This window comes from Nyctibius grandis, chromosome 3, assembly GCF_013368605.1.
Source record: "Nyctibius grandis isolate bNycGra1 chromosome 3, bNycGra1.pri, whole genome shotgun sequence".
In the NCBI taxonomy this organism is placed as follows: domain Eukaryota; kingdom Metazoa; phylum Chordata; class Aves; order Nyctibiiformes; family Nyctibiidae; genus Nyctibius; species Nyctibius grandis.
Genome location: NC_090660.1, coordinates 52,397,858 through 52,413,963, shown reverse-complemented (window position 1 = coordinate 52,413,963; position 16,106 = coordinate 52,397,858). Strand labels below are relative to the sequence as shown.

Here is a 16,106-nt window from a genome sequence, read left to right as displayed (position 1 = left end):
GGAGGAAGAAGAGATTAAAAATCACCTTCTCCTTTCCCTTTCCCTCCCCTTTCCAGCGAGGAAATGCTCTTGAACGTCAGTAGGGTGTTTTCTTGCATTTTAGTGTTTGCTATGTAAAGCTGGGCTTGGAAAATCCTGTGTGCTCACACCTGTGTGCTGTGGTTTTTGCGTTTTTTTTTTTAATTGTATGGCCATGTTTTAGTCAAACACTTCCAAATGATTCCACTCAAGGGAAATGCTCATAGTCCCAATCCTTTTTTTTCTAAAGGAGAGGTACCGTCCCCCGCCACTGAAATGCTGAGGCCTTGATAAATTTAGAAGACTCTGCCCTTGGCAGATAGAGAAGTAGCACATCATTCCAGTGATCTTTGCATTCTAGGAAACCCTAAATCAACATTGCTTGTTTTGCATGTTGCCCTTTAGCAACAGTCTCTCAATTTCCAGTCTGAAGTATTACATGGACCCAAAAAAAAAGTTTTGGGTGAAGAAACCTTTTGATACTTAGTAGCTGTAGAATGTGAGTTGCAGCAGTTGTCAACTGTATCAAGTCTGTATTCTGTGCTTCTGAGCCAAGAAAAACTGACTTTTTACTTAAGCACAGTTTCGGTGGGTTTGTTTTTTAGTTAATTCTATGCTTCCTGCTTGTTGGTCTTTTGGTGCTTACGTCGTTAGCTTCCAATGACTCAAGAGAGGAGGAGAAAAAAAAAAAACCACTGCTGCATACGGGTTTGATAGCAAAAACAGAGCAAAGCACTGACTATTAAAATCATCTGAATGTGTTGGTGGCCTTAATGATGAGTGGATGGTACTTAACAGCAAAGAGGAAGTAAATGATAGATCTGTTGTTGCCCTTTACTCTTTCCTTCTCCTTAAATCAGTTTAGTTGCTCCTGAGACGATGACAGAACCTCAGCACTTAAATGGCGGCGTGCCCGTACCCACCAGTAACTTGTGACAAACAGCTGGACCTCCACACCAGCCTCCACTGGGTACCAGGGCACTTGCAGCTCCTGTAGCCTGAGGTTTTGTTCGCAAGAGATCTTAGAATAATGAAACAGACTTGGGTTTCCTCTAGTCCCACTTCAGGTCGTTTTGGCGTTGATGTGTGAACAGTATTTTTCTGGCTCAGCTTCATAGTGGTGTTGTGTTTGCGTAAGCATGCTGCTGTTACACAGAAGGCTGAGGATGAGTACAAATGAAAGAGATAAGGGCGGGACAAGCTTGTTTTCTCTGGTGTTTACTTTGTGTTTTTATATTCCATTATCTTTCTTTTCTCATTGGCTTTTTAAAACAGAAATTTAATGTCAGTTCCCCAAAATTCATATTTTGGCACCCAAAAGTAGTGCCATTTTTGGAAAGTGCTGAAACTGAGCAACTCGTGCTGCTTCTTTGCTTTTTCTACCAGCCTGGCAACCAGAGACCTCCTCCCATTAACTGGAGTTATCTTTCAAGATGAGAGCATCCCCTGTGAGCAATGCAGTTTCCATAGAAATATCAGCAACTGTGTAACTCCAAAGGGCAATTTCTCCCCTTAGGTTGCTCATCCTTGCTGCTCTGGTATAGCCGAAAGGGTGCAAGAGTGACTCACTTCTAAATATACTTAATATTTGTGGGATAGGCAGGACTTCAGATAAGATGATGGGCTCTGATGGAGTTCATTGTAATTGTATCTCTTGCAACAGCCAAGGCCCTGGTTTCATTTTTTAACGTAGTGGAAAATGTTTTAGAGTATCAGATCTCTTTTTAATTTTTACCTGAATAGGGATGTTCTAGAAAAGCTAATTTTACTCTAGTTGGAAAGAAGTAATTGAAAAAGACATTGCGTGTACGTTCAACAGGAAAAAAGCTCATTTTCCACTTGATTTAGGTAGCTTTCATGCTGTTTATCTAACAAAAAATTTAGGATAGTTTATTAGATACAGTGTCCTGATTCCCCTCTCTCCATGGTGTCTGCTTTGAAGCTTATGGAGCCCTCTGAACCCTATTGGCATCGCAGGTGGCTATTAAAATGGAGTGGGTTTTGTGTGGGGATTTGTTTGTTCCCCCCCCCCCAGTGAAATTGTTATATTATCCAAAAGGCTTGTCTGTGGTGGTTATGTGGAAGAATTTATTACCTGTGAAGGCTGCAGAGAAGGATCACCAAGAAGTTTCTTAGCTTTGGCCTGCGGCCACTCATACTGATCAATCAGCACTGCCAAAAAAGAAATAGTTTTCATACTTTTTGGAACAAAGTTTTCTTTGCAAAACTTTGTGAAATGGACAGTGGTAACGTCTTACTCCAGATCAATCATGATGACATACTGAGGGTTTTTCAGATTATTGCTTTGATGGATAATATTCTATGTGTTATTGACATCTTTTTCTCTTTTTTTTTTTCTTTTTTTCTTTGTTTTAGCTGAACTGGAGTTTGTTCAAATCATCATTATAATTGTGGTTATAACTGTTATGGTGGTAGTGATCATCTGCTTGTTGAACCATTACAAACTCTCTACACGCTCCTTTATCAACCGACAGAGCCAAAGCAGAAGACAGGAAGAAACTTTGCAGACGGTGAGTATGAGCCCCTTGCACCAAATTCCTTCTCCTTGTGCTGTACGGGTCTGCAACAAAGCCTCCTGAGGAGCACCAGTACAGGCAACTGTTGGGAAAACATCTCGTGTCACTTGTAATACTCCCTGTAGTTGGGTCTTTTGCTGAGGTTGTCTTTGTCAGTAGAAAAAAAAAATCAGAACATAAATCTAAGATACACTGTCTTTGATTATTTTTTAGACCCTGCTTTGTTTCATGTAGCCTATTTTCATTTTGCGTTTGGAGGCTAGGATGTGACATCCCGTTTGCTGCTGCTGTAATTTGAAGGGGAGTGGAGGGGAAATGAATGGAGATCGCCTGGGGTACGAAGATTTGAAATACATGTTGTTGTGACTTTCCGTGCATTTACTAATATCCTGGAGTTTTATCACTATTGCTGTTTTGTGAAGCTGCAGTAACTGTTTGCTGGATCCAAAACACTGGCCCAGGAAGGGCCTGGGAAAACGTAATGTTTGCTTCACTCAAACAGCAAGAAAATATTAGTAAAACGATCCCTCCGAGGACTTGGAGTGGTTAAGATGTGTTGTTACAGAGCCAAAGGCTTAAGGCCGAATTTCAGTCGAGACTTGTTAAGGCTGTCTTTAGTCAACCCAACAGTCAATGGGCACCTGACTTGTCCTGTGAGCCAGCAGTTTGCTGGGTGGGATGCACTGCTCCCTTGTGAGGGTTAACCACAGGGTGTCCCTGACCTTGGGACATTCCCCCAAGCCACACGGTATCCCGTGATGTTGCAGGAGGGTCTTTTTTGTGATGTGCTTTTAGATGTAGTCCTCGGAGTGGTGCCCTCGGCCTCTTTGCTGACTGTGATGGCCAAGGGGCCATTTGTGAGGGTAGCCTTTTGATGCATTGAATTCTTGGTGACAGTGTTGCATTTGCAGCTTTATTTCATTTCGCTGTCAAAAAAAATGGTCTGATTGTAACTGGAAGGTGCAGTCCCATAATGGTTTTCACCAGTCGTAAGTCCACAGTCTCTCCTTTCTTTCCATCCCTGTTGTATGTTTCCTCCTTCTCTGTGTTCCTTAGGGAGCTGCCAAGGTCGTGGGCCAGAGGCCTCAGGGGGTTGATCTGGCTGAACACTAATTGCTTTTTTTTTCCACAGTTAGATTTCAGCCAGATCAGCAAGCGAAGTCCCCAGGCAGGGGAGGAGGCAGGGATGCTGCAGCCAGGGCTGGACCTGAGTGGCTGCTGTGGAGCTGCACCCCTGGCAGCTCCCTCCTGAAAGATGTAAAACATGACGAATGCAGGGTTCCTGAAGCTCTTGCTTAGCACATCACCCACACCCTTTTGCTGGGGTGAATAGCTCTCACCTTGGGGGCTGTGGGGGGAGGAAAGGAGCTGTCTCCTCAAGGGGGAGGTTGCCTCATTCCCTAGCACTTCAGTAGCACAGGAATATTTAGCTCTGATTTGGTTACGGATGAAACTGAAACTTGTCAAACCTTAACCTTGTGGACTTCAGGGCTGGAAAAATTGGCTAGATTAATTTGAGTGTTGCTTTGAAATGGACACCGTAATTCAAGAACCACACTTCTGTCCAAAAAATGTTAGCTGTAATTGCTACAAGTACCTAAAATGAAATGATTTGAGATAAAGGAAACACATTTTCATCTTCACAAATCTTTTAAAACTGCAGTAAGCTGTCAAATGCATGAAGTAACCCATTATTTCCTTTGTATGGTTCGTTAGTGTTGTCTGTTACCAGAGCAAGTGGTGCCTTTTCTCTTGAACATGAGGGAGTAAGCATCGCCGCCTTGTGAAGAAGAACAGGCAGTTTGGCAGTGGGGACTCGGGAGCCACTTCATTATCCAGAACTGCTCTTAAATAATTTTTAAAACACTGACTCAGTTTCACTTTGATGACACCCTTATAAGTAACGATAATCATAGCCAAGTGAGCACTTCACAGGAATCGATGATTGGTTGGCAAGAACTGGTTACTAATTCTTCTGAAAACTCTCTGGTGTAGGTTTGCCATCACTATTACTCATCTGGATTTCTGAAAAGCTGAAGCTGTTCTTAAAAAAAGGTCATACTTGGGAACAGGACTTCGGAGGTCTCTCAAGTCGGATGTCAAATATGTTTGAATTTTCCTTTGTCTCAGGTGTTAGAAGGAAATTCTGATAGAAACTCTTTGCGCTGCTTGCAGTGCAGACCTTAAGAGCAGTGTGCGGTGCATGAGGGCCAGGAAACTAAAGCATTTGCTCTGTGATCTGAAACTGGAAATGACCAGTCTGTTCTTCTTGTCCACGGCGGAGTGAGTTGCACAAGGTAAATAGATAGTGTGAGCAGTAAGATGCAGGTTAGATTATGCACTTTAAAAATGTTTATTTTTTTAAGCAGGCAGGCCTTGTCCTGTGTGCAAATGCTATCGATAAGTGGATTCTCTTCTAAGGGAATGGTTTTTATTTAATGGTATATAGACTCAGAAAACAGATTTAAATGTTTATTAACTACTGATGTCTGAAGAAAATATCATTCTGACTCAAGCCTTCTGTTTGTGGAGAAATAGTGAATGGAAATAGAGGAAGTTCAGCCATATTTCTTAAAATGGTAAAGCAAATTAATTGACTGTTGGCTAGTTCCTGTGGTGAGCTATGAAGTGAACCTGCTTCATGTAACTGAAGAGTCAAGAGGCAGAATCATGCCTTTCCTATTCAGATGGGCATTTTTTGTCTTTTTGTTATCTCCAATTTTCCTTTTCTTCAAGCCTGTCCTATTTCTAGATAATCATGCCTTCCAACAGCTGAGCTGTGGCTGAATTGCACAGATTTCTGGCCCTGTAAAGACAAACTATTGAACAGATGATCTCTCTTATTGTGGTTCTTCTAGAAAGCTTAATAGAAATGAACAGATAAATTACCTCCTGCCTTTATTGCCACCCTCACACCTGTAAAACTCATGGGGTTAGGCCTCCAAAATAATGTAATAAAAGGTATTTGTGAGTTTCTTCTTCATCTGGCTGGAAGGGCAGAAAAAGGACCGATCCCAGGAAAAAAAAAAGTTACTCTTTGACAGTACACGCTGAAAGTAGTTGTTGCATTCCTGTTCTGTACGTATACTCTCCTGTGTGATCACCGGTTCATCTTTATATTTTTTCTTTTTTTTTTCCTTTTTTTTTTTCCCCTTTTCATCCCCTCTGGAGTCTCATCTTCCAATCTTTCCCCCAGTCTTTCTTTGTTTGATTACTTTGGTTAGTGTGCTGAGGCCTTAAACAGATCACAGCAGGGGCAGGACAACCTTTGAGTGCTCAGGAGTACCAGATGCTTCTGCAGCAGTGCTGCTGAGGATGCTGCCTGCCCTCCCGTGGCAAGCCCTGCCCTCTCCTAGCATGGGTATTAAAACATTCAAAGCCTGTTTTAACATTAGCAGAAATATGAGTTTTGGGGTTATAACTGCAAGACATGGAATGATGCTGAGTGACAACTGTGTCGGCATGAGTGGCAGCCTGAAGTGAGCATGCACAGTACTGAATGGTGTCCCTATCACAATGGATAAAATACTGAACGCTTTCCCTTGCTGGCTGATGCATCAGCAGTGGGTGGCTTCACAGCCGGAAGCCAGCCAAGGTTTGCAGAGCATCTGAGGGGGATATGAAGGCTGTAGGGTGTGGAGTATTCCAGGAGCGTGCCCAGGGCCGCTTCACTAGGACAACACAACTTCTCCTGTGGGAGCGACTGATGCTACCAGCAGTGCTGGGGGGTTTTGGGACAGAGCCATGTGGCAGACTTGGAAAGGCACCTCCGTGCACAAGTTATATGCCTCTGATGACCCTGGGAGATGTGTGTTGGGGTGTTGCTGGTTGTGCCTTGGGAGGACTGATGTTGTATTGGGAGGGCAGTGTTGCTGGTAACCATAACTATCCTGCTGGAATGCAGGTAGCTGTGGCCAAGCAGCTGCTGTGGTGCTCTCCTGTTTGCTGGGACAAAACCAAGATAAATCTTACTTTCCAATGATTAACTCTTAGTGTCATCAGCAGTGATTTCCAGGGGGCTGTTGAGGGAAAAGAGATTAAGTGATTTACAGGGAGGTGCTTAATGAGCTTCTGATGTTCCCAAATTGATTCCTTCTCCTCATCCTGGTGGCTTCTGACTTTGTGTCTTTTCCTCTTATAAAATGGATGTTGAAGGAGTACAGAACACTTTGACTGCCCCAGGTCTGCTCCTGGCAGCGAAGCCCCTGCATCCATCACACAAGATGCTCACCCTGACCAGCCCCTGCCTCCCAGCACCGAGGACAGCATTGCTGCTAGGGCTAGTCAGCTTGCGTTAGGACCTGCATTGATAATGCCCTGCTTGAATGCCAAGCTCCAGGAGCCCAGCTGTAAAAATACTGCCCTCCTTCTTGGAACAGCTATTTCAGAATAAAAGGGGAACATCAGGAGGGTGACAGGAAATAATAATGTTGACAACTCCAGGGATTTGTCGGTGATTTCAAATGTTAGTCTTTCCTCTTGGCCTTTTAAATTATTCCCCACTGGTGTTAGCATCATTCTGTCTGTTCCCTGCTGACATCCCTGGCACACTCTTTCTCATGTTCTTACTGACATATGCAAAAGAAAGAAAATCCCAGTGAGAATAAGAACCCAGTCTGCAGTTGGGAGAGAGTGTGAGTGCTGTAGGCCACCCTGCTTTGCCAAACCTTTTCCTTTGCACCAGGCATCAGTTGGGAGGAGCTAGATGTGTGCTGTGTTCTGCTGCTGCCCGTGTGAGGGACACGGGCTTGCCTCTCCTCAGGGGGTGTTGCCAGGAGGGACAGTGCATGCTGACTGCTGCTCTTCGAAGTCTACCACAGTAAAGTCAGAACATCTTTAATAAGGGCAGGATCATCTAGGAACTAATCTGCAGGTAGGACTAGAAGTGAGGAGAGCCAGCTTTGGGTGGCTCCTGACTCAATGTGTCACCTTGGGCAACGTGCTTCATCTCCAAACAAAGGAGGAAAGATAATAGTACGTATTTCCTTGACTTGGATGAAATGCAGCTTACTTAAAGTGGTAAAATGATGTGAGGCTGAGGAAATAGAAGTTTTAAAGCATTAAGTAACAGACATAATCACTGTTAAGTATAGGGAGGTGGACTACAAGTGAGAGGTTTGGCGCTCTCCATAATTATCTCTCTCTAGTACTTCTCCTTGGTCCCGTGCGCTGCTCTGCTGGGTGCCGTAACCTTCCTGCCCTTGGGAAACACAGCTCTTAGAGGGAAGAGCAATCCTGCTGGAATACTTGTCATTCTGTTGGCGACAACGCAATAGCTTTGCTTTGCTTGTGTTCGGAGGGAAAATGTTGCAATCTGAAGAGCTGCGCTGGTCTCTGTCACCCAGGAAGAGGCAGGGAGGGACGAGCCTCTGTCCCTTCCCGGAGCATTTTGAGGAAGCCCCTGCCTTAATGTGGTGTAATGTGTCACTGCCACCTAGGGCCAAAATCAGAAACTGCACTGCTGTCTGAAACACTGCCTTTGCAAGAGGTGTGTGTATTCGTGTGTGTGTGTATATGCATTTAAAAAAAAAAAAATCTGAGTTTAATCGAGGGGAAAAGAGAGACCTTCTTAATACCTGTAGTACATTTCAGAAAGTGAAAAACTGACTTTTGTTTCTAAGGAAATACAATTTCAGGCACTGTTCTAATTCTCAGAAACTGAAAAGTAAAGAAAAACTGAAAATCTCCTTAAAAAGTCAGTCAAAAAGCAAAGTTTGACTTATATGGGATTGTTGTGGTTTAACCCCAGCTGGGAACTGATCACCACGCAGCTGCTCACTCACTCCCCTCACAGGGGGATGGGGGAGAGAACTGGAAGAGTAAAAGTGAGAAAACTCGTGGGTTGAGATAAAGACAGTTTAATAGGTAAAGCAAAAGCCATGCACACAAGCAAAGCAAAACAAGGAATTCCTTTACTACTTCCCATCGGCAGGCGGGTGTTCAGACATCTCCAGGACAGCAGGGCTCCATCACATGTAACGGTTACTTGGGATGACAAATGCCATCACTCCAAACATTCCGCCCTTCCTTCTTCTTCCCCCAGCTTCATATGCTGAGTGTGACATCATATGGTGTGGAATATCCCTTTGGTCAGCTGGGGTCAGCTGTCCCAGCTGTGTCCCCTCCCAGCTTCTTGTGCACCCCCAGCCTACTCGCTGGTGGGGCGGTGTGAGAAGCAGAAAAGGCCTTGACTCTGTGTAAGCCCTGCTCAGCAGTAACAAAAACATCCCTGTATTATCAACACTGTTTCCAGCACAAATCCGAAACACAGACCCATAATAGAGTTAGTTTTCTTCATAGTAGCTATCCCAGCCAAAACCATCACAGAGATGGTTTTGCTTCATTACAGTTTAAGGAATTTTTCTTAGTGTAAGTTTTTACTTGAAATTTATTGTGACTTAAAAATTCTTTTTCCAGTACATTCCTGCTGTCTGTCAACATGCTGATGCTCAGCCGAGGTAGTTGGATGACACTGTGTCCTCCAGGAAGCACAGTGTTTAAAAAGGGCCTCAAAAAGTCATCTTCCTAAAATGTTTTAATTCTAGAGGCTGTTAACCTTTGTAAAATACAAATTAGGCAAATTATCTTAGGCTTATCCAGGCTCCTAAGTGCTAAATACTGAGTTAAATAATCATCACCATAAGATAATTAAGTAATTGCCCAGCTGGATTTATTAAATGATGCCATTATTTCAAAACCTAATCACAAAATTAATTTCCGTAAATTATTGTGAAACCCAGGAATGGCTAAGGTCAGCAAAAGACACAGCTGGATCCCAAAGATTTTTCTTGCTTTGATGTTACTTGTAGGAGCTAGGATTTACCACAGATACTCATCCTTTTTCATTCCAGAACCTAACAATATTAAAAATTAATACAATATAGAGAATGAATGCATAAGCTTTCTCTCCCTGTTACTTTTAAGTATTGAAGCTCATGGCTGAAGACCTTTAGTCTGTTGAAGAAGGAGCAAGTTGAAGTGGCTAGCTGTTGAGAACCTGTAAGAAGCAGCTAAATGATATATTGCCCTCAGAAAAAAATGGGTAAATTGTGTTTGCTCAGGTTTAGCCTTGATTGCACATACCTGAGAACTACTTGTACAAATCCCCACGGATTCGGTGTGAGGGGCATCGAGCAGGACTGCCAGCACTGGATTTGCTAGCTGGGAGGTGCCTGTTGGCACCTGGCCAGGTGGTGCAGTACTGGGGCTGGCAGCTGGTTAGCTGTCGTGCCCAGCTGTGTTGCTTGTGCCCAATATCACCTCACTTAATGGGATAAGTCGTCACTGAGTGAAAACAAGTCAAAAGTAGTTTTTTATCATGAGGCCAATCTACTTTGGTATTTTGAATAATAAAGAGAGAAACAATATGAGCGAATATAAATACAAGTGCTGTTAGTTCTTACCTGATTTTCACTGATCTCAGCACTGGGAAGCATTTTAGCTGTCAAATGAAGGTCTGTAAGTAGAAGGACAAGGAGAGAGCAAGAAATAACACTTGCCCTCAATGTAAGTCACCCCAGATTGTTTGTGGCAGTCCCAGCATGTTATTTTTTACATCTATGTCTTGGGGGAACAAAAAAGTCATGGGGATATTTTCCTTCTGCAACACTGAGGTTTTTCCTTTCTTCTTCTCTCAACCCCTTGCCATTGTCCCAAGAGCAGTGGGGTAGGTGGGCACCAACCCTTGGGTCAGGTTGTATCTGCCCAGTGCAGGGGAGGGCGGATTTCCCTCATATGTAGACTTGAGAAAGGTAGATAGTAAGTCTCCCATGGTGGATGCAGTGATTTCAGGAAGGCAGAATGACTGAAAACACCAAAATTGGGAAGACGGGGCAGGCACCTGTTCGGATGCAGTTCTCTTATTCCAGACAGATGCCACCTTCTCTAGAGGAGATGGGGTTTATTTATAGAAGGCAAAGTGCAGAAAACCCCTGTAGCATTTCAGGGCAAGATTCAGCAAAGCACTTCAGTGCGTTAAATTTTTATTAATTTCCTAACTTTTCTCTTAGCCTTGGGATGCTAGCAGAAGGGCACATCTAAATAAGCAGTTGCAGACAGACCAGAGCGGAGTCTGCCATTGCTCTGAGCTGGCAGTTCCCAGGCCAGCCCTGAAGTGGGAGCTGCACAGCTCAGTAGCGACCTACTGTGTCTGCCTCAGAGGCACCTAATGAAATACGTGCTATGTAAAAGGATAAGGTGTATCTAGTGTGTGATATTAAGCATAAATGATTTTCCTGTTCTATTGTATCCCTTAAATACTTACAAACCCCATAGAGCCATTCATAATTAAGCACTGGCATGTTGTCCATTGTCTCTTTCTCTCTCTCTTTCTTTTCCTCCTCTCTGCACTCTTCTTCCCATGTAGTCATACTGCTCTCCTCTTATTAAAGTTTAGGAAGCCCCTCAACGTGTTTGTGTTTGTCATTGCAGGTCACTGTACAATAAGTTTGTGTCCTAGAAGGATTGAAGGATTCCGCTATAGCTGAGTGCAGGAAACCCAGTTGTCTGTCAACTCCTTCCCTTTCTCCTTGCCTCTCTTGCTGTCCATTTTAAGACTTGTCCATGCGCTAAGAAAGAGTGTAGTGCCTTTTCCTACATTGGGCCAGTTAGTCTGGGCTTATTCTAGTGGTGATGGGAGAATCCTGTACTGTGGCACTGGACTGACCACGTATGCGTGGTGAGGTTGGTCTGCACGTGGTGTGTGAGCCTGGTATTTTCCAAGCGTGGGCATGCTGAGCACGTGCTACCCAGCCATCTGCTTGGGGAGTTCCTCTGGATACAAATCTTAGTGGGGGTTGGCTGCTGCCAAATGATTTATTCAGCCTGCTGCTGTCTCCAGAGGAAACCTTAGGGAAGGGAGTAGCTACAGGTGGGCTGTAGGACACGCCGTCACAGAGGCCATGTTGTTACACATCCTTCCATCCTAAGGATCTCACAGCCTTGGAGTTTAGCTGCATCCCAAGCTGTCTACCTCCTCGAGTAGTTAGTCCAGAGTGGGGAGAGCCTTGGGCTCCTTTGGTCTCATTGTCTTGGTCCGACTATCCCAGCACACTGGTCGTGCTCTGTGGGGTCCCTGTAGCAGCTGCAGTGCCTCCAGGCAGGGTCTTTTACTGTACTGGGATTCAGGCATCAGCAGAAGTAATGGGCAACTTTACTCTTCCAGCAAGTTGTTTCTTCTAGTCATTGCTGGTACCAGCTCTGTGTGCTTAGGCTCAGCATGCATGTCCCGCTCCATCCCAGTGCAAGGAGTTCTTCTCCGTATACTGCAACATCTCCCTCCACTCTTCTTACTCTCCTGCTTTAGGGGAGATGGACCCTAGGATGGGAGTCATGGTTTATACTTCCACATTGGAAACTCTCTTTTGTAAGGGAGTTTAAGTAACATGAGTGGTGGTGGTAGATTGAATTCCTTTCTTGGTTAGGTCGTTCGTTTTGCCTTTTTTTCCTCCCTTCTGAGCCTGAACACATTAAAGGAGAGACAGAGACAGTTGCACTAAGCATAAAGCTACACACTGTCATATTTTTCAAACCATCACTCAGGAGTCTGCTGTTGGGCAGTGGCCTGTAGTTCCTGGGCAGTTAATTGAGCACTTTAGCTTTGACTAGTATGTTTTCCTTAACAATTGCATCAGGCTTGGAGCCTGCTGGGTCAGCTGATGATAACCTGATTGTCTTTAATTGTGCAAATATACCCTCAGATATTTCAAAATGAGGGCATTTGAGTGATGGAGGGGTGGAAAGGAAGGTGGGTACAAGTATGTGTATACATGTATATATACAGTTACAATTTCTTCTCTTGACAAAACCTTGTATAGGCACTGAAATACATGAATCTACGTAAGATTTGTCTTTTGTATCAGGCCTTTGCAAACGGGGATACTTGCAAAGGGAAGTTGTAAATCATTTCCATTGTCAGCCTCCCTCTATCTCTGCTCTCTAAAGCTACAGAAGAGGAGTGATTGACCAGCTTTGTTATTCAAAGCATTTCCCTTAACAGCTGAATCCTGTGGGAGAGCAGCTTTCCTCTTGGGTGGGCTCTCCTGACAAGATCACAGACTGCTTTTGGTCTCTGAGTGTCATGATGAACATCTAGTTAGGTCTATTTTTACAACTGAAATATGCTGAAAGATGCTATACGGAGAAGAAGCAGTGCAGTAAGATTTGAAAGTAGTCTATACAGGGTAATGCTTTTGGGGACAGTATGCATTTTCCTTCCTGTTCCTGAAATTTCTTATGTCTATGAAATCATAAAACTTGAATTAGCACCAAGAAGATAGTCATGACCATACAATGTTTTAATTTTCTCTTTTTGCACCAAGATTGAAATTCTGTGCTTTATAGCTGCTCTGGTGTCTCCTTTTCAGCTTCGAAATTCTCCAATAAAATAAATCCATTGTGGTAGTTACTGCTTCTCTAAACAATTAATTGAGAAGAAAAATTATAATACACACATGTTATTCTTCACCCTTTTATTCTGCCCTGAGTGTTGATACAGTGTCAGAACAGCCTTTCAAGGCATGAAAGAGAAAATCCTTTGGCCTAAGAAGGTGGTTGGAGAAGTGGTTGAAGGGGTGAACTGGTGGCTGAAACCTCAGCTGCCTGATTACTGTTTATGGTGGGAATTGGGCAACTGACAGTTTTGACCAGAATATAAAGTGACTGTCACTTCACTGAGAGTACAGACGCCAGGTTTCGTTGCAAACTGGTGTGTAATGGGGATCCTGGCTGGTAGGTCAGCTTTGTTGGACCTGCTGACTGTGCTGACGTGGCCTTGTCACAGGTTGGGAGGGGAAGGTACCCGCTCCACACGCAAGTGCTGAAGTGTCTCCTGTCGTCTCTGCATGTTACCACGCACTCGTAGCTGCGACCGCCTTGCTGCGTCCTTACGGCCTGCGAGGCTGGGTTCTGTGGCTGGTGTCTCGGCACCTGCAAAATGGACCAAGCTTGACTTGCTTGGTCAAGCACAGCAGAGCTGCTGTTTGCTCTAGTTTTGGAAAGCAAGGGATGGGACATGTTTATCACCTTTCTCTAGGTGGAGACAGCCAGTCCTTAGAAGCTGACTGCTCCTGAAAGTTGTGGTATTTGAGGTAGGATGGTGATGTGAGCTATTAATTTTTCTCTTTTGTTGTGTTTTTCTACATTCCAGGAAGGGTGCTTGTGGCCTTCAGAAAGCTCGGTTTCACGCCAGGGTGCTTCAGAGGTACAGACAGGTTTCTTACTGTCTTCAGTAATGTGCTTTCCTCTTTCCTGTTATGTATATTTGGCTCCTCTCAATGCATCTGTTTAGTAAATAAAGCTTTTTCAGTGTAGGCCAAGAGCCAGGTTCATGTGGACATCTGAGCTTGCCTTAGCTCCCATTCCATAAATGCCTAAGGCTTTTTCATTAAAAGCATGAAATTCTACCTACCTGACACCTCATCTCCATCTGCAGCTCCCTGTATCGTAGTAGGCATTCACGGGTAAGTGGTGGAGGTGTCTCTCTCATGCAGTGACTCAGTAATTTGAGTATTCAGTGGAATCTGCGAGACCAGTTGCTCTTCTCCCTGTGTTCTTCCTGGATTTACAACACATATCCTGTCACAAGTGTCTCCTGTCTTCCGGCTAGCACAGATCCCTGGTCTGAGTGATGATTTGTGGGTGTGTTGCTCCAAGTGGCCCAGCTCACCTGTGTCAAACTGTGAATCTTCCTGGTGGCTGACCTTGCATCTATGAGGGTCAGGGGCTGAAGACCCTGCATGGACCCAGAAACGAGAAGAGCAGTTGGATAGATCTAGATTTAAGAAGCTGGTGGGTCTCTCTGGATCTGGGATAGACCATGTGAGGAGCAATAGCTTCTCACAGAGTGTCTTGAACTCTTCCTCTTGTAAAGCCTGACCTTCTCCAGGGCTTAATATGCCAAGGACATTTTTTCCACCTGCAGTGCAGAAGCCTTGCAGGTCCTCCCCAGAGGCAGAGTTCTGTCCGAGAACTGAGGGGGAGGAGGACACCTGATACACTCTGGTAGTGAAGGCGTGAGACATGCCAGGCCTTTGCAAAATGTACTAAAATGACCATCTGAATTCTTTGGAGATGCAGGGTATTACATTAACTCCATGTAGGAGGGGGAGGCTCAGACTGCAGCTGAAATTCAGTATTGGGACATTTTCGTAGAACTAGTTAATTGTCAAGACAAGAGAGAAAGTGTTCCCTATGTACAGAAACAGAATGGTTTTCTCTCGGCTCTGCATGTTTTAATGTCAGAAGGAGCTGTGTGAGGTCTTGGTCTTCCTTTGTGAAGCTGTTCTCAAGTATCTTGTGTTATAACCTTCTGGCAACTCCTACCTCTTCTTCTCACATGCATGTGTGTGGGAGCACGGGTGCACAGTATCTGCTGGGTTTAACCTTTTGAGATAGGTGGCAAAGAGAAGTACTTTCTGTTTTATCTGTTCTTCGTAAATACGGAGCACCCACAGTGCTTTGCTCGTATGTGGAGTCACGTGTCTTTCTCTTCCCATTTCAGATCATGTATGCTCCAAGGTCCAGGGACAGGTTTACCGCCCCATCTTTTATGCAGCGGGACCGTTTCAGTCGCTTCCAGCCCACTTACCCTTACATGCAGCACGAGATTGACCTTCCTCCGACCATCTCCCTTTCCGATGGGGAAGAGCCACCGCCATACCAAGGCCCGTGCACCCTGCAGCTCCGGGATCCAGAACAGCAGATGGAACTCAACCGGGAATCTGTCAGGGCACCACCCAACCGAACCATTTTTGATAGCGACTTGATAGACATCTCGATGTACAATGGGGGCCCCTGCCCACCAAGCAGCAATTCGGGCATAAGTGCAACCAACTATAGCAGTAATGGAAGGATGGAAGGACCACCCCCAACGTACAGCGAGGTCATGGGGCATTACCCAGGCTCCTCTTTTTTCCATCACCAGCACAGCAACGCGCCTCCTTCCTCGCAGAGGGGGAGCAGACTTCAGTTTCAGCAGAACAATTCAGAGAGCACAATAGTCCCCAGCAAAGGCCAAGACCGGAAACCAGGAAACCTGGTCTAAGTTACTCGCCCAGGTGCATTTGAACTGAAGAGAAGAGATTCAAGCAGAGCGGTGGAGGAAGACCCCCATGCTCCGGTGCACAACGTTGTTACGTTTCACGTGGTACAACTTAGTAAAACCAAACGTGCAAACCAGTTCTTTGTTTCTGATTCCTTTCAGGGGAATTGCATGCAAAGCAGATCGAAAGAAATACGAACTTCCATTCAGTTTGTCTACGAGCAGTGTTTCAGGGGAGGGGGTGGGATATATTATTTTTTTTTAATAAACTATTTCAATTATTTAATTCTAAAAGTTAACTTAGCACAGAAATGAGGCTTGTACAGCCTGTTTTATACTCACTGAATGGCAGGAGGAAGAAGGTGGTTTTACTAGATAAATGGGGGAAGAATTGGCCAGTTTGCTTTTTTTTTTTCTCCCAGGGTGTGGATTTTTTTAAATATGAAACAAAATTCCTGTTTTGTGTGCCAAGGTATAAAGTTGAGAACTTAGATGAATGCAAGGAATAAATT

General features: G+C 44.5%; 1 protein-coding gene across 7 annotated transcripts in view; it reads left to right on the top strand.

Annotated features, from left to right (window-relative positions):
• Positions 1 to 15,731, top strand: part of LDLRAD4 (low density lipoprotein receptor class A domain containing 4) — a 293,179-nt gene extending 277,448 nt beyond the window's left edge. For 5 of the 7 annotated variants that reach the window (XM_068395926.1, XM_068395927.1, XM_068395930.1 and 2 more), the window contains 3 exons: positions 2,395 to 2,549; positions 13,702 to 13,755; positions 15,055 to 15,731. In XM_068395926.1, the coding sequence (XP_068252027.1) occupies positions 2,395 to 2,549; positions 13,702 to 13,755; positions 15,055 to 15,597 (752 nt within the window). In that variant the 3' untranslated portion in view covers positions 15,598 to 15,731. The remainder of the gene's footprint in view (positions 1 to 2,394; positions 2,550 to 13,701; positions 13,756 to 15,054) is intronic. The other 2 variants (XM_068395925.1, XM_068395929.1) reach the window with 1 other exon arrangement.
• Positions 15,732 to 16,106: the final 375 nt, after the last annotated feature.